Genomic DNA, 22,814 nt, shown 5'->3' on the forward strand with positions numbered 1-22,814 from the left:
GTATCACATGCACCTTAGTCTCCAGAGAGACATCATTGCTCTTCAGTACTTTGGAGAGGTCCCTAACAGCAGACTTTCCCTTCCCATGGCCATACGTCTTCTAATTTCCTGGCTACTGGTGCCGAGAGTGTTGACTGTGGAGCCAAGCAAACTAAAGTTGTTAACAATCTCAATCTCTTCACCATCCACCCTGATGCTGCCAATTGGTCAAGTGGTGAGAATCTTTTTCTTGTTGATATTGAGCCTCAGTCCATATTGGAGGCTGCAGTCCTTGACCCTCTACAGCAAGTTGTGTTCTACTGGTTAAGCTAATTAGAATATTTCTGAGATTTTAAAAAAATGTCATAAATGGTACTGCATTGAACATCCTTGTGCATTTTTTTTTAGAATTAACGTCATTTAATCTTGAGGTTCAAGTTCATAAATTTGTCATCAAATATTAAGAGGCTAGGCAAAAAAGCAATTGGCAAATGCTTCTTTTTAGTGTTACTGAATATAATGAACAGGTCAGATAGGAACTTGACGTTTTACTTTATGAAATATGTCTAATTACTAAACACATGTTCCCTTTCTTAATGACTTAAATCATGGAATGCATAGGATGTTCACTTCATGTACTATCTCTTGTCACTTCAATAATATAATAATTCAAGTTATAATATGTATCATAAAATACTATTAAAAACTAAACCTGGAATGTTACTATTTTAATAGTCACTATTCCCTCTGGATATAAAAATATCATTGCATCTATGAAGTATCTGCTTGGACGGGTTACTTCATGTTCACATTGGATGTTCTATTTTTATATAAATAGGTCGTTACATTTTTATCATGCTTTCTCTGCTTGGAATATATGAGTTTCTTATGAAACACAATTTTAATAGTATCTTTCCTCTGTCTCTATCTTTCTTTAAAGAATGCCTGTCTATTACTGATTGCTGGCTAGTCTGGAAAAGCATGGCAATGGGTACTCTCCAGTGTGTGGTTATTCTTACTGGTATCGGAGGTCAGCTCCCTGTCTGTGGGGATGTACTATCTTGTAGCATAAGGAGTCACAGAATCATAGGGAGTCATAACACACAAAAGTCTAATAAGTTGTTTTTAACAATGTATCAGTCGGTGGGAGGAGAGGGGTGAGCATGGGCAGGGCTGAAATCATAGGGTTGCACAATTTGGTGGGTGGAGAGGGGGTAAAGGAAATGAGAAAAATCCATTGGAGACCTGAAAAATCAGGTAATGGCATAATCCAATGGTGATTAATTTTATAAAACAATGCATAAGCCCATTATTGAAGAAAATCGATAACTAGTAAAACGTGTATAGGGATCCAAGGAGGGTGATAAAGGAAATAGGAAAGATCCAGCAGGGATCTGGGAAGACTGGGTAATGGTGGGCATAGTTCAATGGTGATTAAATTTCTAAAATATAATGCATGGAAATGATTGTATGAAACACAATGTATATCAACTTTGTAAGCAAACCAATATAAAATATTTTTTTAAAAGTTATAACCATTTTTAAAAAAATCAGCAAAAATCGAAACAAAACCCCGAATTGATAGCAGTGCTGTTTTTGGTTGTGGGGTTCACTGGGTTTTCCCTAAGACTGTTGTGCATATATCTTACTGTGTGTGGTGAATTATCTTCAGAATAAATCCCAAGCAGTGAAATTTTTTATGTCAGACATTACTAACTTCATTGATAGATTGCCAACTGATAGGGGAGCATTTACATGTGCTTTCACTACCCTCTGTAGAGCACGGAATTGAGGAGCTTTCGTACTCACATTGTACCTTATTTCCTGTGGCCCATTTACTGTATTACCCAGACTACAGTGGTCACATCTAAAAGAGAGAGCCATTGCAATAATAGTTTTGAACCTGATACTGGATTATGGGGTGGGTTGTTTTTCATTTTTATTAATTTTCATGAAAGTTTATAGAGACTTAGGGTTTCCAGTCATTCATTGTTACACTTTTCTCTCTACCCACCCTCTCCCCTCAATTTACTCTTCTCCTTGAAAAGAAAACCTCTTTCACTGTTATACAGTCCCTCCCCACAAGTCCACTCCACTATGCAGCCTTCACTCTGGACTTCTGTAATGACAAGAATACCCATTCATATGTCCTTTTAAACAATTCTCTCCCTCATCTGTTTCAATGCAATATACATCATTGCTCCCCTCCTTTTCTGTCTTTCCTCAACCCTGATGTCAGTCCCATTTTACAACAGTGGCCCTATTTAATATTTGTCCTTTTGTGACTGAGATACTTAACTCAGCATAATGTCCTCCAGGGTCACCCAGTTTTAATAATATTGCATGAGTTCCTTGTTTTTCAATTCAGCATAGTATTCCATTGAATAGACCACAGCTTCTCTATCCATTTGTTTGTTGATGGGCACTTGCGTTGTTTCCTGCTCTTTGCTATACTCTCCAAAATATAAAGAAAAAGATTATTTTATGCCATTGGTGTATTTACTGTATGACTTCAGTGTGCTTTGCTGTAGATCTGATGCAAAGATTTAAAGTTGAATTTCAAGAAATACATTATGCTGAGTAAAATATCTCAGTCACAAAAGAGCAAATACTGTATAACACTACTGTTATAAAATAGGACTAACATGAGAGTTTAGGGGAGGAGCAGGATAAGATTGGATAGATAATGAACGCTGCACTTGAACAGATGAGGGGAAGAACTGTAGAGAAGGACTATATGACTAGGTATTATAGGTATTGTATGACAGTAATCTGGAACAAAAGGTGCATTGCAAAGTGGACTAGGGGAGGGAGAAGGGAGAAAAATGTGCAATAATGAACAAATGAAAACCCAGCCTTTCTGTAACCCTTCAGTGTTGTGTACCATTGAGTAGGAACTGACCATAAATGACCCTCCAGCAGGTTTTCAGAGGCAGTTAATCACATGGGAGGAGATTGTCCATCCTTCTCCCTCAGAGTAGCTGGTGGATTCAAACCACATGCCTTTAGGATTACAGCACAGCAAGGGCCACTAGGCCTCCAGAGCTCCCCAAACCTTCATTTAAAATTGCAGTTAAAAAGTAGAGTTTCAAGTTTCACCCACTTTATATGGGAGATCAAGAAGCAAATTAACACTTTATAAAAACCTCCCGTGTGCTAGTATTTTTCCATTGTGTCATGATGGTCTTGCAGAATGATAGAACTGTTACTGTTCTACAAATGAGGAAGCTGAAGGCTCGGGGAGGTTAGGTAAACTACCCATCATTACATCCCTAATACTTAATTCCAGGTTTGAGTTCGGACCGAGGTCTTTTTTAAAAGGACTCAACCTACAGTACTTAAGAGAGCATGATGAAATAGATAGGTGTTGAAATACATAATACAATATTCCTAGAGAAATTTAGGTACCAGAGTGGTAATTGGTCAGGGATTACAGTACCACATGGAAGATGTTGGACTTGATGGTGGCCTCAGAGGAATAGATGAGAGCAGGAAAGGTGAGTGAAGTGGATGATGTTCTCAAGTGGCTTTGTTTTCCACACTCCATCATTTAAAGGTAGCAGGTGGTAGCTATTTCCTTCATAAATCGTTGAGGATTTTTATTTTTCAAGTAGTTTTTTTTCCTTAAGTTATTTTTTTTAGAGGACTAAGAAGCAGTAGTAGATAGGAGTGATTCTCAAAGTTAGATCTGAACATTAATCGTTTTTTTTCTCTTCTGTGCAGCCTCTTATGCTAGAAGTTATATGGAATACAAAATACGTAACACATAACTTTGAAAGCAGATGGTTGTGTGGTCCATTAAGGAGCTCTATAGAATCAGCAATATCCAGAGTCTTTGTCTGACACCCATCTTGGGCTTTTCTTCCTCCTCTGTCTTTATAATGACTTTTTGCATTCTTCATGGATGATATTCTTGATGTCTTCCCACAGCTCATCTGGTCTTCACTTGTTAATGTGTTCAAGGCCTCATTCCTGGTGTGGTCTTTAGATTCTAGTAGGATAGACTCGAGGTCAAACTTTGGTTCTTGCCGATTGGATTTGATTTTCTTTAGCTTTGGTTTGAACTTGCCTCTGAGTCATTGATAGTCTCTGAACATTAATCTTAGCTCTTTGAATTTACCGTTTTTATCGATTCATTACTGCAGCAATACCAGTAATTCAGTGAGCATTTACTATTACCAAAGCATTTCTCTCCGTACATTATCTGTATGGAATAATTTAGTCCTCACAACAACTCAGTAAGGTAGGTACTGTTACTATCCTGTTTTACGGATGAGGGAGCTGAGGTGCAGAACAGTCAAATGATATGTCCAAGGTGATCCCAGATCTGCCAGCCTCCAAAGCTTCCTGTGTTGTCCTGTGGTTACATGCCGTTGAGTTGACTGCTACTTATAGCAACACTATGAGTTACAGATTGGAACTTGTATTATTGTGCCATCTTCGTGATCTCTGGTATGCTGGAGCCCATTGTTTCATTGTGTCAATCCATCTTTTTAATGAGTCTCTGACCTTTCACTTTTCCTAGCATAATGATGTCTTTTTACAAGGACTAGCCATTCCTGACAACATGGCCAACATATGTGAGATGACATATCACCAGCCTAACCTCTAAGCCCTGATTACATTTTCTGCAAGATGGACTGATTTGTTCTTTTGGCACGCCACTATACAAAGGCTTCAGTTTTGTCGTTATTCATTGTCCAACTTTCAGATGCATAGGAAGCAATTGAAAATACCATGGCTTCGACCTGGGCACACTTTAGTCTTCAAACTGAGTGGGAAATAGTATTCCCTGAAAGGCCATCTGGTGTTATCTGTAGGAAGATGCAATATGGTAGATTAGATTTTGAGGCAGATTAAGTGTTGACAACTAACCAAAAGGAGTCACTTTGTGGGAGAAAAAGGTAGCTGTCTCCTCCCATAAAGATTTACAGCCACAGATCCTCGGTAGAGCATCTCTGTGAGTTGGAGTGGACTCGATAGCAGAGGGGTTTGGGGGTTTTGTGGTCATCTGCTCGCTAAAGTTGTCCTTTCCAGTAATTTTTTGAGGAACAGCAGGATGACTACAGGAGAAGAAAGGTCTGCTATGGAATGATTTCACCTCCCTGACACAGAACAGCTACTGTGACCTCATGCCAGTTGCCCTAATAGAGCTCTGTTGGGTCTTCTCCTGACATGAGACCCTGGCTGGTCTTGGGATTGAGCTTTATGAGGGCACGCAGCCAGGTACAACAGTTGTTGGGCCGAAGAAAAGGGTGCAGAGCCCTTCCTCACCGTGCCCTACCATGCCCAGGGTATTGTGTCAGTGCTGGGGCTGGATGGGGCCCACGTTACCTTTCTCTGAAGAGAGGGAGCAGTGAATTGGGTAAGAGTCTCATAGGAGGCACAGCTATACCCTTAGGTGAGAATAGAGGGATAGGCTAGAAGCCGGAACTGCAGGGCCAAGTTCCCTGGTATCCATCTGAAGTCCAAGTTCAAGAGGAGGAGGAGAAGTGGAAAGTAAAGGGGCAAAAGGCAAGACAGCTCCCACTGTCTTCCTACACTGGAATCGCTCTTGATTAAAAATGAGCCTCAGCATCTCCTCTATAAAGTGGTTATGATGGGTCCTACATTCAAAGACTGCTGTGAATGTGTATGAATATCCAAAGAGCAAAGGGGAGGGCACAGGAAGCTGAGGGTGGGGGAAGGGGGAAATATCACGGTTGCAGAGTTTGGTGGGTGGAGGGAGGGGGGAAATGTACATGAAAAGAGGGACAATGTAAACCTGTTTCAAAAAGAGTATCTTATGGGGACATCATTTGAACCTCAGCCTCCTTTCACCAGAACCCAAAATGTGCATTTAAAAGAAAGCATAATTGCCTTTTTTTTTTTTTTAAAAAAGGCTACTCTGAGGCTTACTTGATATGTTTCCTCAGAAAGCGTTGGGCAGTGTGACAGGCACACACGTGCACTTAGTTCAGCTCAGATCGGCATCAAATCAGTTTAAACACCATGCTTTTAGTCTGTCATCAACAATGTCAAAAGTATAATACTCATTGCTGGGATTACAGTTGGAATCCCACAGAGTCCTAGGAAATGGGGACCAGGAAGTGTTATGTAATTTCTGGCTGTGGGAATGCTAATCATTATTACTGTACTGATCCCAGCTTCATCTGTGCGTCATGATGGATGTGCCCCAAAGCTAAGTGGCTTCCGTCCTCGTCCATCATTTCTTCTCTGTGTAAGCCTAAGTGAGCTGCAAAGCCCGAGACTCCGTTTCCTAATCTGTAAAATGCATATATAGTGCATGTGTTGAAGGGATATCATGCATGTAGAGCATCTGTAACGTTACAGGGCAGTTAGTAAACTTAAGATTGTGTTCAGGTTACACTGCCCAGGCCACGTTCTGCCAGCCACATCTTTTAGCCCTAGCAGCCTTCTCCTAGAAGTGTTTAAAAGTCAAGTTCTGGGACTTGGAGATACTTTAGAAGTGCCAAGCAACCAGGTGGTTAATATGTTCTATTTAAATCCATAAAAGTCTAAAAAAATCCCCAAACCAGTTGATGTTATCATTGCCCCCATTTCATAATGGAGAAGCCTGAGATGTAGGGAGGTTAGGACTTAACGCATAAATGGTGAAGCCCAAATTTGAACCCAAGAGTCTGACTCCTGAGCCACTTTTAACCACTTCATTCCATGCTTGCTGCTGCGGATCCAAAACTGAACGAACCATCGTCCAGGCTCGTCCCAAGCTATTTGCCTTCTCCTCTGCCCTGTCGTCTTATAAAATGTTTGATGTGGAACAAATGGGAAAGTGTGTCTGAAAAGCTGCAATTTGGAAAGCAGTATATTAACACAGTTGGTAATACACAAAATAGAAAAAGTAAACTTGGTAGCATCCCAGTGATGTAGTTTTCCATTCAAATCCATTTGTCGAAATAGCAGACATGGCCAACTAACAGGCTATTTGGAGGATAGTATTTTGGAAGGAGCCCACCTGGATAAAGTTTCCTGTGGTGGTTCCACATTCATTCTAAGAAATTTGTTGTCTCTTCATAGGTGCCCTCACAGGACGTAGGGACGAGTTTTGGACACTCTGTCACGCCATTTCCGTTGAAAGCAACAAAACTTTTTAATGCCAGCAAAGGAAGTTTGTGCAGAGTGATGTCATTGTTAGACTGCGCAGAACAAGAAAGCATTTTCTTCCTGCTTAGATGCAATTAGTATTAATCAACTGTGAGCTAATTACTCTGAAGTTCCATGCAGTTAAAAACGCATATCCAGTTCCACTTGGAGAGATGCCAACTGTTTTAGTAGATGCCAGTGAAGCCAGCCCCATGCACAGTTGCGTTCATTGGGTCAGAGAAGGCACCTTGCTAACCAAGCCAAACTCAAGAGAATAAGCATGCTGCAACTCCATAGATGTGGCATTGTTGACAAAAAAAGTAAAATCTATTTTAAGAGGAGCCACTGGAAGCTCTGAAAACCATATGAAAAGAAATGTTATCTAATTTTAGCAAAAGAGGGAGACTCAATGAGATGGATTGGCCCCGTTGTGAAGCTAGCCCAAGACAAGGCAGTATTTCATGTCCTTACGAATAAGATCACCATGAGAACTACCTCAACACTAACCAACCACCACCACCACCACGGCCACCACAGGACATGTTCTTAGGCTGAATGTCAACATTCTATCCAAAACATTCTAGAAAACCCTGTGGCACAGTAATACTGTGAGTAGAAATCAGCTTCCCAACAAGCCTGGTTTGAACTTATACTCAATGGGAATATTAACCAAAAATCCTGATGCATGTTGTAAAATGTGGTGCTTTTAAAAATCTCATGAAACCTTCCCCCCCCCCTTTTCCTTACAGGGCATTTTCTCAGTGACAAATCCACATCCTGAAATATTTCTAGTTGCACGAATCGAAAAAGTGCTCCAAGGCAACATCACACACTGCGCTGAGCCCTATATCAAAAATTCAGACCCAGTGAAGGTATTTATAAAGTTTGGTGGCATATCATTCCCTCCTCCCCCTCAGTTGTCATGTTTTATGCCCTTAAGTGGCAAAACGAAAAGTTGCCAACCCACTAGCAATCATCCAGATTTCTGGACCTTGGACCCTCGAGTGTTTAGAAGCTGTTAATCTGGCCTTGCCCCTCATTTTAGAAATGCCAAAGCTGAGCTCTCCCCCTTCCCCCACCCCAGGAACGAACAATTCCGTCTGTGACACAGTTCATTGAGCAAGGCTCCAGCTCCTGTGCTTTTATGAAGAGTTGATCAGTCGTATGTGTCATTTAGTATCTAAATTGTGTTTATTCAGTGGGAGATGCCGAGGAGACCTGTGTGACTAATTGGTGGAGGGGGTGAGGAGGATGGTGGGTAAAGCGCCTTCACAGTGTAGACAAAAGCCATCAGCAGTTGGCATCCCTGGGGAGAAGCACCCAGCCGGCATCTCAGAGCCTGTTTAGACTCTGTAGGCAGTTTATCTCTCTTGTCATCTCTCTGTGCCTGTGCAAACAGCAGTTCCTGCCCACATGAGAATAATTGCATTGCCTCTCGGTCACCTGTCCCTTAACTGGGGAGTTAAAAAAAGACCAACTGGATCCAGAACAGATTTCTCCCAAGAATGACAAGGGTTTTCCTGGGATGTGAAAGTAAATAAACTTGGAAATGGGGCAGGTGGGGAGAAGTTCTAAAATTTTACCACTATAGATCTTTGGTGCCAAACATCCCCTTCATCTATATATTCTGTCTTCTGATATATTGATGAAAACCCTGTCAATAAAATTATAGAACCTTTTGGAAACACTCGAATCTGGGAAAGTGGGTTAACGTGTTCAGTGTAATTTGTGGCGTCATTGTTTTGATGGTTTTGTATCTGTGGGTTGGAAGATTAAGTTTTTGGTGGGAGCCCATCACAGTTTGAACAAATGTGAGACTTTAATTTTCTTTCTGATGTTAGACGGCCCAGAAGGTGCACAGGACAGCTAAGCAAGTGTGCAGCCGCCTTGGACAATATAGAATGCCCTTTGCTTGGGCTGCCAGGTTTGTACAAACAGAATCTCATTCTTCCTCTTTATGCTCAGATATAAAGTTGAGGGCTGGTGCCCTGCACAGTATTCAGAAGTGTGCTTCTGGTAAACCAGTTATATCTTAAGGCACTTGGAATATAAGGCTTCTTTCCTTCCAGATTTTCTGTGTATCAAAGACCCTGTCATAGTCTTTGATGAAACAGATTTTTCTTTGGCTTCAGTTACTGAGCTAACGGACACCACTAAATTTGATTACCGGTTAAAGCAGACTCATTTGCTGAAGTGTTGGGATATGCTTTTTTCCCCCCTCCAGAAAGCCCAGAAGTTGTAGGGAATTATGTATACTATGCCCACTGTTTCAGAGTTTTCTGAATTTGTGCTTTGAAACACTACCATAATATAATTCTGGAAATGGTACTCAAAATAAGAAGGCAAGGTATTAAACCCAAATGGGTAGTTAGCTAATACATTTAGCAAACCTTTTGAATTGCTGCATACATATCTCTTTACTTATGATCAACTTAAACTCAACCCATTTTCCTCGAGTCAGAAGCAACTCATAACTGACCCTCCAGCGGGTTTTTAGAGGCTATAAAGCACATAGGAAGAGATTGCCCATTTTTCTCCTAAGAAGCAGCTGGTGAATTCAAACCCCTTGCCATTGTGTTGGCAGCACAACTCCTTACCCACTAGACCACCAGGGTTCCTTTTACCTTAGAGTAAGTTGCATTGTTTTCATTAAATCAAGTCTGTATCTCAAAACTACAACTCAGCTCATTGCCATCAAGTCAGAACTGAATCATGTCTGATCTTCCAGAGGGTTTTTCTCAAGGCTATTAATGGTACGTGGGGAGATCACCCACATTTTTCCCAAGAAACTACTATAGTGATTGCGTAGAGCCCATTTCTTCCTTAGTGCCCCTTTGAAGAAGTGACCCATTGATTCATTGGTAGGTACAACCTGTATCACTCACTGGAACTTCTCGAGAAAGGGCAGCATGTTCTGAATAATCCAATCAATTATGTTCAGTGGGTGCTAGAGATGAGCATAAAGGGTAGGAGAGAGATTTTAAGTTAATTAACTCCTCTGTCTGCCACTATTTATAATCATTTCAGGTTTTGGAAGGCCTTAAAAGGCATTGTGCTTTGATCAATGAAAAAAGGCACATTGTCCCTGTTTTTAAGACTGGTAGAAAAGATAGTCAGGGGCAGGTGAATTGTGTTAAAAAAAACAAACCAAAAACAAACCCAAGATAGAAGTTAGTATATTTGGGCATTACAAAATGAGAACTTCTGCTTAGAAGTATCAGCATACTCTTTGATGCCTCAGCCTGAGATGTCATTTGCTACTTGGGGCTGCAGTTGTTATCATTACTGTTTTGTTGTTGTTAGGTGCCGTTGAGTAAGATTCATAGCAACTCTATGAACAACAGATCTGAATCCTGTCCTGTGCCATCCTCGTTATCTCTGACACACTTGAGCCCATTGCTGTAGTCATTCTGTCAGTCCACCTGGCTGAAGGGTCTTCCCCTCCTTCACAGACCCTCCACTTTCCCAAGCACGATGTCCCTATCCAAGGAGTAGCTTTTTCTAGCAACATGCCCGAAGTGTTACTACTGTTAGCAACTCTTAAGTAGCAACCCCATATTAGAAGAGTCTTGGTGATGCAGTGGTTAAAGCATCTGGATGCTGGTCATTTGGTCAGTGGTTTGAATCTACCAGCTACTCAAGGGAAAAGAAATGAAGTCTGCTGCTATAAAGGTTTACAGCCTTGGAAACTATAGGGCAGTTCAACTCTGTCCTACAAGGTCCCTTAGCCATAGTAGACAATAGTTAATGACTAGAAATACATGTTCAGAGGCCCTGCCAGGGAGAATTATTTCTGGATCCTTTCTAGTATGTTGGGTGATTGTACATTGGTTCCCATTTTAGCAATAAAATGTTGTGTACTGTCAATTAGAAACTGACCCATAGCTGACCCTCTTGCGGGTTTTCAGAGGCAGTTAAATTTCCCAGGAGGAGATTGCCCATCCTTCCTCAGCTACTGTCCTTGAAGCACGCCTCCAAGATTGCAGTGCACCTTCTTTTTTAATTTTTTTTTATTTTAATGAAAGTTTACAGAGATTTTGGATTTCCATTCACTCATTGTTGCACACTTTCCTCCCTGCCCACAACTCCCCCCAGTTCACTTTTCTCTCTGAAAAGTTAAAAAAAAAATTCTTTCATTGTTATACAGTCCTCCTTGTCCCCAGTCCACTCCACTATGCAGCTTTTATTCTGGACTCTTGTCATTACAATAAAACCTAATCAAATATTCCTCCTAAACAGTTCTCTCCCTCATCTATTTCAATGCATTATGTATTATTTATCCCCTCTTAGTTTCACCCCAACCACAACGTCAGTCCTGTTTTACAACAGGGGCACTATGCAGTATTTGTCCTTTTGTGACTGAGATATTTCAGTTGGCATAATGTCCTCCAGAGTCACCCATTTTGTATAATATTGCATGAGTTCTTTGTTTTTCAATGCAGCATAGTATTCCATTGTGTAAATATACCACAGCTTCTCTATCCATTCATTTGTTGATGGGCACTTGGGTTATTTCCAACAGTCTTTTTAACAAATGGTGTTGACAACATTGGAAAACTATATGTAGAAAACTAAAGCAAGATCCACACCTCACTTCATACACAAAAACCAACTCAAAGTGGATCAAGGATCTAGGACTAAAACAAAATTCTACAACCAGGAGAGGGTAAAATAGAGGAATGAGACCTTCTAAGATTAGAATCCCAGTGCACATCCAAAAATGTCTCCAACAGAGTAAAAGGGGAAGCTACAGACTGGGGAAAAAAATATTTGGTAATCAAATGTCTGATAAGGAACTTATATCTAGAATTTATAAAATACTTGAACACCACAACAAGATAAAGGTAAACAACTCAGTTGAAAAATGAGCACAGGATATGAACAGACACTTCACCAAAGAACACATTCAGATGTCGAACAAACACATGAAGAAATATTAAAAATCTCTACCTCTTAGAGAAATGCAAATCAAAACAACTTTGAGATATCATCTCACCCCAGTAAGAATAGCAAAATTCAACAGAGCAGCAAACAACAAATGCTGGCGAGGTTGTGGAGAAACTAGAACCCTTATTCACTGTTGGTAGGAGTGTAAAATGGTGCAACCACTATGGAAGCCTGTATGGCACTTTCTCAAAAAGTTGCAAACAGAGATACCATTTGACCCAGCAATTCTACTACTGGAAATATGCCCTAAAGAAACTAGAACAGCCACCCAAGCAGATATATGCACACCCATGGTTATTGCAGCTTTGTTCACAATAGCAGTGCAGCTTCTTGCCACTAGGCCACCAGAGCTCCCTAGCAGTAAAATAGGTACTTAAAATTAGGAGATGCGGAAAGGGAGGATGATGGAACAATTCAGACTCATGTTGAGAACACTTACATGTATAGTTTTTTTAAAATAATTGGATTTGTTTTTTATTAATTTTGAGGTGTATACTTTACATTCGATAAAATGCACATATTTGAACATTCCTGTTGGTGAATTTCACAAATGTGTGCAGTCATGGACCCACCACCCTAGCCAAGATTTAGAACATTTTTATCATTCCAGCAAGTTTGCTCATTCCCATGTCTTGTTAGCCAAGCCAGCCCAGCCCCTAAGTAATCACTGATCTGTTTATCATTTTAGATGACTTCATTCTAGAACTTCATCTAAATGAAACCCCACACATTCACTTTCTTTGTGCTTGGAAGTTCTGTTGCTCACAGGGTTTTGGGAGTCATCCATATAATTGTATGTCTTACTAGTTCATTTTGGGCAGCATTGTGACTATACCAGGTTATTTATCAACTCCTTTGTTGATACACATTTGTGTCATTACCAATTTGGGGGGGGGCTATAATAGGTAAATCTGATAGGGGTGTTCATTTACCAGTCTTTGTATAGGCATATGTTTCGTGTCTTTTGGGCAGAGACCTGGGAATTACTGAGTCATCACATAGGTGTACACTTCATGAGAAATTGTTAAGTCCCTTTCCAGAGTGGTTTCTACATTCTTACCAAAGGCTGCTTCATTTTTTTTTTAAGCTGCTTCATTTTATCACTACTTTTGTATTTAAAGAAATCTTTCTGTTCCTCTTTTAGACCCATTTTCAAGGATAGTCAAGGCTCTCTGGATCTGGAAGGGAGATTTTCTCCTTTGTATAAACAAGACAGTAGCAAGCTTTCTAATGAAGATATCCTCAAGTTACTTTCAGAGTATAAGAAGTGAGTATCTGGAGTTATGGCAGCCAGTGAACTATGTCTTAAAATGATGAGTGAGTGGTATATATGGTATAAATGTGTATGCTCAACATTTTTTTGTTTAGACCTAGTGTAAGCAATTAATTTTAAAATTAAAAATATTCTTAATTTGCACCTAGGCCAGAGAAGACCAAATTGCAGATTATCCCTGGGCTGCTAAACATTACAGTAGAATGTGTTCCTGTGGATTTATCAAGTAAGAACTTGCATATTACAAATACATCTTAAGCACTGCATTTAAATCTTAGTTTTTTCTCTTTTCAATAATTCTTCTGACATTTCCATGATAAATGTTTACAGAGTAGGGAAATGACTTGATTAAGTTGATTTTTATCAGATGCTGCTTTGTATACAATATGTGATGATGGACATATATGTCTCCTTCAATTTCTGCTGACTTGGTTACTGACGTTCTACTGTCTTGGTTAAATGTCTACTACTTTCATCACCTGAGAGATCCAAAGAGGAGAATTTCTAAGGACAAGAGCCTTAGATCCCAAGATGAAAGGGGACAGACGAACCAAAAAAAACAAAACAAAACAAAACAAAAAAACCCTCAAAAACAAAAAACAAAAACCCAAACCAAAAACAAAACAAAACCAAACCCCCAATTTGCCAGAAATAAATTTAAATCATCAGCAAATATTTGCGTTAGGAGCACAACTTGCTACAGACTATGCCATTAGGGATTCTTTTGAGTAAATCTTTAGGAAAAATAAAGTTTGGTATAATCCCAGTAAGACAGATTAAAATGTCTAGATACTTTTGCCTTAACTATTGTATTTACAGACACATTTAAAATGACACACTCTAATGCTGGCTGAGATTTGGCCACACACCATCACATATTGTGAGTAGGAGGAAAATTTGGCAGTAGATTTCCCTAAATAAGGCATCTTAGCTCTGAAATTCCATCTATCCAATCACTGATGGACCAAATGTTTATTGAATAAATACTGAGTACCTACTAGGTGCTTTGAAGTTTAGTTTAGAGAGAATGGCAGAAAACAAATAAGTGAGTAACATTTAACTTAGTGATAGGAGGCAGGGTGCTTGAGCACTTGGCAGCGATACGGCCTCTTTCAAGGTCAGGATGTGAAATGGTGTAGTCGCAGTGGTTATTGATGTGTACCATCAAGTCAGAACCAAACCCATAGCTGAGCCTCCAGTGGGTTTTCAAAGTCAGTAATCCCCATGGAAAGAGACTGCCCATCCTTTTCCCGCTGAGTAGCTAGTGGATTTGAACCATGTGCCTTTGAGATTGCAGCACAGCTTCTTATTTCTCCTACAGAGATCACAAATACAAAGATCTCACAGTGGGAATTAGTTTGGTTTGTCTCAATAGAAACAAAGCCAGTGTAACTCCAGTGAAGTGAGTGATGGAAACAACAGAGATAGGAGATGAGGATGATGAGGCCCTTGTAGAGCCCTGTGAAAATCATGATAACTCCTTAAAAGACAGGGTTTTATTCTAAGTGCAATGACAAGTCCCAAAAAGATTGTAAAGAGGGGATTAACATGACATTCACATCTTAAAACTTCTAAATCAAGGTGTTGGGGGTTTTTTTCCCCCCTTGGATCCACAATCACCACCCACAGAAGCAGTAATCAGGAAATCAAATTCCAATTGTTTCTGTTGCAAAGGACCTCTTCACAGTACTGAATAGCAAAGATGTTACTTTGAGGACTAAGTTGCTCCAGACCCCAGCCATGGTATTTTTCCCTTGCTTCATATGCATATGAAAATTGGGTACTGATAAGGAAGACTGAATAGGAATAGATGCCTTTGAATTGTGAGTTGGTGGAGAATGTTGACTATTCCATGTTCTGCCAAAAGAACAGGCAGAGTTGTGAATGCTTCTTAGAAACAGAGATGAAGAGACTTCATCTCACAAACTTTGGGCATGTTGTCAGAAAAGACAGCATGCTTGGAAAAGTAGAGTGTCAGTGACAGAGAGGAAGACCTTCAAGGAGAGATTGATTGACACAGTGATGGCATCAAGGGGATTGAGCATAGTAGAAGTTGAGAAGATGATGGAGGCTTTCACATATCAAATGTTCTGGTATTCTTTGTACAACTTTATACCTCCAGACCTTTTATGTAGTATCGTATCTCTGTCATCATAGACAAGCAAACCCACCAAAACATACTGGGTAACCAGGTTTGATCCTTCCTTCTCTGCAGCAAAGCCAAGCTGTCTGAGAGTCCCTTAGTATAGGAATAATCTTTGTCGCAGTGGTGCATAAGCATATGTTGCTAAACTTCTGGGGCTTTGTAGTTTTCATCTTCTGGAATATCGAACTTCTTACTGGTAACACATCATAAGATCTTGAGTTTCAAAAGACTTTCTAATTTTTTTAGGTGAAAATCTGCACCTGCACCCAGTTAACTTTTTAAAAGCCACCCTTGGTGAGCTAATTGGAATCGTAAATTTACCTTTATTTCCCTAGTACCAATAAAAAAATTGCAGTGAGAGCTAAATTGCGGCCACAGAGGGGAAAATGTCATGGATTTCTTTGCGGAGTTTAAATTTATCAAAATTATGATGTGTTATATTTGGCAATTCGCTGCAGTCGACACTGAGAATGAACTAACAGCCTCTGTCTGGTTTGAGGGGTTCCAGTGCGCGAGGCCGTCACTCTTGGACTTTGAGATACTTAAAGTGGTTGTATGATTATGATGTTCATCATGAAGAATTGTGCTTTTCAAAATTATCCCTTGAGAACATAATCCGTTTACACATATCAATGTTTTTACTAAATCAGGAAAGTGTTTGTGATTGCTAACTTAGATTATCTATGCCTGCTTTTTCTCCCCCCTCCTGCTTGTAGATTGTATTACTTCTTCCTACGTGCCCTTGAAGCCTTTTGAAAAGGGTTGTCAAAATATTACTGTGGAGGTTGAAGAGTTTGTTCCGGAAATGACAAAATATTGCTCCCCATTTACTGTTTACAAAAACCATCTGTATGTATATCCCTTGCAATTAAAATACGATAGCCAGAAAACATTTGCCAAGGTAAATTGTGTAAATGATCCAGTTGGAGGGGGGGTGTAAAATGTGAGACACAATCTTCCAATTTATGTGACTCACTCTGAGTTGATTAATCCTTTCAGGCAAGGAACATTGCTGTCTGTGTGGAATTCCGGGATTCAGATGACAGTGATGCCGTCGCGCTGAAGGTTAGTTTGTGGTATTCCCAAATGTATGTTTTTAATAGAGCTTGAGGAGATTTGTGGTGCTTGGGCGATTCATAATAGAAGGTTAATTTGTTTAAACATGCAGCCTAATGTGTACTGAACTGACAAGTGTAGTGTTTTCTTCGTCTACTCTTCCATGTTAGCTGTAATAGAATAGGGTTAAGGTAAAGGGGAAAATGGGCAGACGTCACGTGCCAGATCTTAGCTTTTGCTCCACTTTTACATTGTTTTGATGCCCATTTACAAGGTAATGGTCTCTTAGGACTTGATAGTTTATAATGGTGCCATCAGGAGACCACAAACTCCTTTCTCCTTGAAACTTGAACAGGCTTTGCACTAACAGAAGCACACAACAGGATTGCTTTGATCTGTAATATAACTTCTGCTTGGTGGTCGGCCTAATGGTGCCGCCTAACTTGGGTTAGTTACCTATGAACAGTGTAATCTCAGGATGATCTGAGATGGCAATCCTTCTGTCACTTCATAGTGCCTTTGCAATTTTACTCTTGATAGCTGCGGGTTTTTCTCTTCTTCTTAAACTTTTGCTCTTTAACCCATTAGAGGCTTGAAGGAGATGTCAGAGAACATGTAGATATCACCAAGTATTTATCTGACTCCCTCTTCTCTAGGTTGAGCCTAACTCAGACAGGAAAGGAAAAAAACCTCTTCAGCAGACTCATTGCTGATCCTCCAGCAGGTTTTCAGAGACTGTAAATCACGTAGGAGAAGGTTGCTTATCTTTCTCCCCTGGAGCACCTGGTGGATTCAAACTGCCTGCCTTTGAGTTGGCGCTAGCCCGCTAAGCCAGCAGGGCTCCCTAACTCAGACAGGTGGATGGGTAATCTGACACTCAAGACTACTTGGGGGTAGAGGGTGGAATGCCTTGGTCTAAGTCACTCAATGTTTAATAGCTCTTAGGGAGCTCTGGAGGCCAAGTGGAGAAGAAGCTATGTTGCAGTCACCTGCTTGAAATCCATCCACCAGCTGCTCCAAGGAGAAAGACGGATAGTCTCCCCTCGTGAGATTAACTTTTCTCTGAAAATCCACTGGAGGATCAGCTATGGGTCGGTTCTAACTTGATAGCACACAGCAACCACCACCTTTGAAAGGAGGGGTCCTCCTAATTACAGAGAAACCTAAAGCTTAAACACAATGCCCTCGGGTCTTTTCTAACTCCTAGTTGACCCTCCATGGGTTTCTGAGGCTTTGAATCTTTATAGACAGAGACTTCTCAGAGAAGATGGTGAAGTTGAATCATCAAACTTTTGGTCAACAGCTCGACACGCTATGCAGTGGCATAGCCACTGAAGTGCTTGACGTTCAGGATTAACTGCTTCAAGTGCAATGCGTTTTCTCTGGCTTATTCTTCAGTGGAAAGGAAAAACAACTTGTACTTTTTCTCCATGCAGTATTCTTTTGTATATTGAAGGCTCTTAGGTTACCTCTGAGCAATTCCTGCAAATTGCCTGCCTAACTGTATTCCAGGAGAGTTGGATATGCACTCATCTGGAGTCTCAGTTTCATTTCCTCACTGGCCAAGAGGCTGCCTCTAAAGTAGCAGAATGAGGCAATTAGTGCCTTGGCTTACTGAGTCTATTCATCCTTGAGCTTATTAGGCTGTGCAAGTGCAAAACTCACACTAGACATGAAACCGGATCGTTCCAGGGGAACTACAGAAAGCATTGCATTGATTACACCGGTAGAAAGAGAAAGCCAGTGATTATTTTTGTTTTTTCTTTTAATGTGACTCACAGAGAAAGAACAGTAAGCTGTCCAGAGAAGAGTAGACACTCCATTTTTAATTTTTAATTTTTCCGTTTCTAGGCTAGGAATGGGCCTAAGGTCCCTCTATGGTACAAATGATGTGCTCTCAGATACTAAGCTGATGGTTAGCGATTTGAACTCGCTTGAATGTGACAGAAGAAAGGCCTGGCAGTCAGCTTCCATAAATAGTTATTCATTGTGATTGCAGTGAAAGTTTACAAAGCAAATTGGGCTTTCATTCCACTATTCCTACATACTTTGTTTAATAACATTGATTCCAGTACTGACACTGAAATCAAACATTCCTACTTCCTCCCTCCCTGTAGTTCGAATTTCCATTAATCCTTCTATCACACCCCTTCCTGCCTGCAGAGTTTTCCTTTCTGTATCATTCCACTTTCAGTATGTGTGCTGTGGAATTGAGCACTTCCATAAATATTTAAACCCTGTTGCCTTTGGGTCACTTTCCAACTCAAGGCAATTCCCATGGGATCTTCAAAGACAAATGATTGCCAGGTTTTTCTGCCATGGTGTGCTGCTGGGTGGGTTCAAATCATCTCTCTCTCTCTCTGTGTATGTGTCTCTCTCTCTCATATTGTGGTTCAGTTGGAACTAATAGCTTATCCTCCGGTGGGTGTTTGAGGCCATAAATCGCATGGGAGGGGACTGCACATCTTTCTCCCACTGAGCAGTGACTGAAATAGAACTGTCAGAACAACTTAGGAATCTTCTGTAAAAAGCACAGCCTAGGTTCTACTCTGAAACATAGGAGTCATAATGAGTCAGAATTGAGTTCAAGGCAACTCGCCAGATTTTTGTTGAATTTTTTTTTTAAAGGGACTGAATCTTCTAGCCATTGTGGGGCTTCTTTTACCGCCTCAGTAAGCATTCAGCTGATATTGCAGACTGGCTAACAGCATGAGAAGACGTCAGCTCTGCATGCCTGGCATTGACAGTGATTTCCTTCTAAGTGACTAGAGATGTTTCACTTCTTCCAGGCAACTAATAGTGAGATTGTGTTTCTTTGATGATATCGCGTTTCCATGATTTGAAAGCATCCACACCATAAAGTTAAACAGTATGGAGAGTGGCGTCTTGGGGACTGTGCAAATGGTTCTGAATTTACAGGTTCCTGGTGAGAACCAGTTGGACTGAACTGTGGTCTTGTACTCACCAGGTGTGTCTCTGTATTATGATTCCATCTCTTCACATTTAGAGCAGTGTCTCTGCTTCCTTCTTTTGCAGTGTATTTATGGAAAACCTGCAGGGTCTGTTTTTACCACAAATACATATGCTGTTGTCTCGCATCACAACCAAAACCCAGAGTTCTACGATGAGGTAAAAATACATTATTCTGACAATTTCTAAAAATGGTGGTGGTTCCCTCTTTCTCCTCGTCAGTGACATTATTTTCTCTGTACGTTAATTCTTAGAATGTATTTTTGTTCCATGAAATCAGAAAATGTCACATCAAAACCAAGAGCCACAGCCTGCTTGAGTGAGGTCCTTTGCTGATGGTGAATGATTTTGTCTGCAAGTTTAAGATAGAAATAGAGGAAAGAAACAACAGATGGAAACTAGGATTCGAGCCCCAGCTTTGACAACTGGCCCTGTGACCCTCATTCTCACTTCCCCTTGCTGTGTTCCTATTTCCTAGGCTTCCAGACAGGAATTTTAGAGGAGGTATTCTGAGGGTTCTTCTACTACCTCTTGACCCCTGTGTTTGATCCTGGCATAGCAGGAAGAAAATTTTATGCAAATATAATGCTTCCAGGAAGCAGCCAGGCCACCAGCATCTATTATCTGCACTAAATAGATAAAGGGGCCGGGGATAGGTGGTCTCCTTCTCTGCAACTCCCATTCTGAGTCTGCTATCTTCCTTGTCTGCCTCTTTGGCCTGTCTGCACCTCTTTCTTTCTTCTTGCTTCTCTGTCTGCATTACTGTGTATTTCTGTGTCTTCGTGTCTCTGTTGCAGCCATTTCTTATCTGTCTGTGGCTTTTTCAAATCTGCAGCCAGCTTTCAATTCCTCCATGTCTCTGTGGAACCTGAGAGTGCATCCCAGGCCAGAGTGTCTGCTGTTTCCACTGCCCGGTCCTCCTGTCTCCAATCGCTGGCTTTGTCTGAAACTGTTCCCTCTGCTGTTAAGATTTCTCAGGTCCATCTGCTGTCTTAAAGAGGCCTTCCATCTTTATTCCTTTTTTTAATCAAGTGTTCCCTTCGAGTCCAGGAAGGGGGCATTGTAGTGCCTTGCACTTTTGCCACCCAGGGAGAGAGTATGTCCATAATTATGTGCAGTAGAGCATTAGATACCCAGATGGTCTTGACGCTGTGAATGGACACATTCTGGGGAGAATGTATACCTCCACCAGAAGCTAGTTAGTGCCAAGAGCATGCCTCATATGAATGATAATTGGGTCAGATGTTCATCTCCAAGCAGCTTAATTTCTCCATCTCCATAACCAACACCAGTCATTACAGAAAACCTAAGCATGTAGTCACCAATCCACATTACTTTTAGGATGTGAAAGGAACAGGCTTTTCAGTCCTTTACTGTATATTGACTAGAAGAGAGGGAGTGAGACAAAGAGCTCCTATTTGCATGTACCTGTGCATGTGCACTGCAGTCAGTTTCTGTGATATGTCATTTACAGACTAGCAGCAGGTGTTATAAACACTCACTTGGGTTCTGATTGGAAAATTACTCAAGATGTTTAATACTAGCCTTTGTTTTTTTCTTAAGAGTGAAATTCATTTCTCCTGAGTGACAACTTTGATTTCATTACTCAAGAGTAAAATTCTTTATTTTTTTTTCCCCTAGAAAGATTCACATGAACTGCAATGTGTGGATACCATAATAACCTGGTGACTGTTTTTGACAATTCTTAGTAAAGGTTTAATTTTTTTTTTCATACAAAGAAAAGAGGAATGACTTAGGAAAAAAGTAGTAGCCCATTAGATTCCAGGCACTTTTTTATTATTAATTTTTATTTTATCATTCCCCCCCCAGGCACTTTTTAAATGGGTTGGCATTCATGGATGTAGGTTGAGTAACCCAGCATCCTGGGGCTGTGAGGATGCGGTTTTTGTTCAGTGTTTTAAAAACACATGTTGCAGTGTTGAATCCAGTATAATCCATTGGACTCTGACCAAAAGAAATAAAGCAGCTCTCCCAATCCAGAAGAATATTCTTGTCAAACCTAAACTTACCAGAAAAGCATGTGGAATGTATTTAAATGTTATCTGTTCTTTGGCCACTTGATCAACCACTTAGGATTTTTTTTTTAATATATCATGAACCTAAACAAAATAGCTGGACAACCCAGCTTGACAGTTAAAAACCAAAACAAAATGGTGTGTGTCATTTTGCTGTCATTTCAGATTAAGATTGAGCTTCCCATTCACCTTCACCCGAAACATCATTTGCTCTTCACTTTTTATCATGTAAGTTGTGAAATTAACACCAAGGGAACAACCAAAAAGCAAGACACAGTTGAAACTCCAGGTACGTGTGTCCTTTTTAAATGTCTTTGTGTCTCTGTCTGTCTCTCTGTCTCTCTCCGCCCACCGCCCTTTCTCACCTCCCCCCTCCCTCCCTCCCTCCCTCTCCTCCTCTCTCCCTCTCTCTCCCCAGTTACTTGATCAGCAGTTTAGTATATGCACCCTCTTTTCCTCAAGCTACTGACTGACTGACAAATTCTCCCCCACACCAGAAGCACATTTCTGAGTTAAAAAGTTCATTGCTGAAAAATGGAATCGATCCCCATTTTATAATCGTCTCCAGAATAATCACAGTTCAAGTGCTTATCAGTGCGCTTACACTACTCCAAACAACATAAAGTATATTGCGGTCCTCCAGAGAAATAGATCTGCACTGCAGCTTTTTGTTACTTTTTTTTTTTTCTGTGCATGGCCTAGCACACAGAAGTTTTCCGTTTTGCTCACTAAGGAAAAGGGAAGAGAAGTCCAGAAGCAGGGACATCTGTGAGCCAGAGGGAGGCTATGGGTTACCTGGTTCTAACGAGAACAGAAAAGATTTAACAAACGGGCATAGCAAGTGATTGCAAAGACCGTGGCCTGAATCAGGCTCACCTTTGTCTCCAAACTGACATTAGTTCTTGATTCTATGCTACTTCCTGAAATGCTACAGTGTGCCTCTGTGTATTCCTACCATCTTTTAATGCTTCCTGCATCATCCTACATTTTGCCTTTAGAGTCCTTCACTATTCAACTAAAGGCTTGATTTTTTTTTTCTTCAGTTCTTTGAGCTTGAGAGATGTTAAGTGTGTTCTTCCCTTTTGATAATTCTAACCCTAGATCTTTGCATATTTTGTTAGCATACTTTGTGGGCTATTTTATGTCAAGTCACCTTGATGTCCCCTGAGACTTTGGTCTTGAGACTGGTAATTGAGAAGTTCTGAGGGCTTATTCACACTGGTAAGAGCTGCTTTGAAGGAAAATCAATCAGGCAGCAACATAATGAGTCAAGTACACTGGAGCAAGGAAAGAAGCACCAGTC

General features: G+C 40.6%; 1 protein-coding gene across 1 annotated transcript in view; it reads left to right on the forward strand.

Moving 5' to 3' along the window:
- The window catches only part of DOCK11 (dedicator of cytokinesis 11), a 241,697-nt gene that overhangs the window by 117,658 nt on the left and 101,225 nt on the right, over positions 1–22,814 (forward strand). The window contains exons 13-20 of the mRNA XM_006893767.1: positions 7,833–7,955; positions 8,925–9,007; positions 13,175–13,297; positions 13,453–13,529; positions 16,166–16,350; positions 16,449–16,514; positions 19,542–19,634; positions 21,677–21,800. Coding sequence (XP_006893829.1) covers positions 7,833–7,955; positions 8,925–9,007; positions 13,175–13,297; positions 13,453–13,529; positions 16,166–16,350; positions 16,449–16,514; positions 19,542–19,634; positions 21,677–21,800 — 874 coding nt within the window. The remainder of the gene's footprint in view (positions 1–7,832; positions 7,956–8,924; positions 9,008–13,174; positions 13,298–13,452; positions 13,530–16,165; positions 16,351–16,448; positions 16,515–19,541; positions 19,635–21,676; positions 21,801–22,814) is intronic.

The sequence above is a fragment of the Elephantulus edwardii genome, unplaced genomic scaffold (assembly GCF_000299155.1).
Source record: "Elephantulus edwardii isolate Elephantulus edwardi_28Jun2011 unplaced genomic scaffold, EleEdw1.0 scaffold00131, whole genome shotgun sequence".
In the NCBI taxonomy this organism is placed as follows: Eukaryota; Metazoa; Chordata; class Mammalia; order Macroscelidea; family Macroscelididae; genus Elephantulus; species Elephantulus edwardii.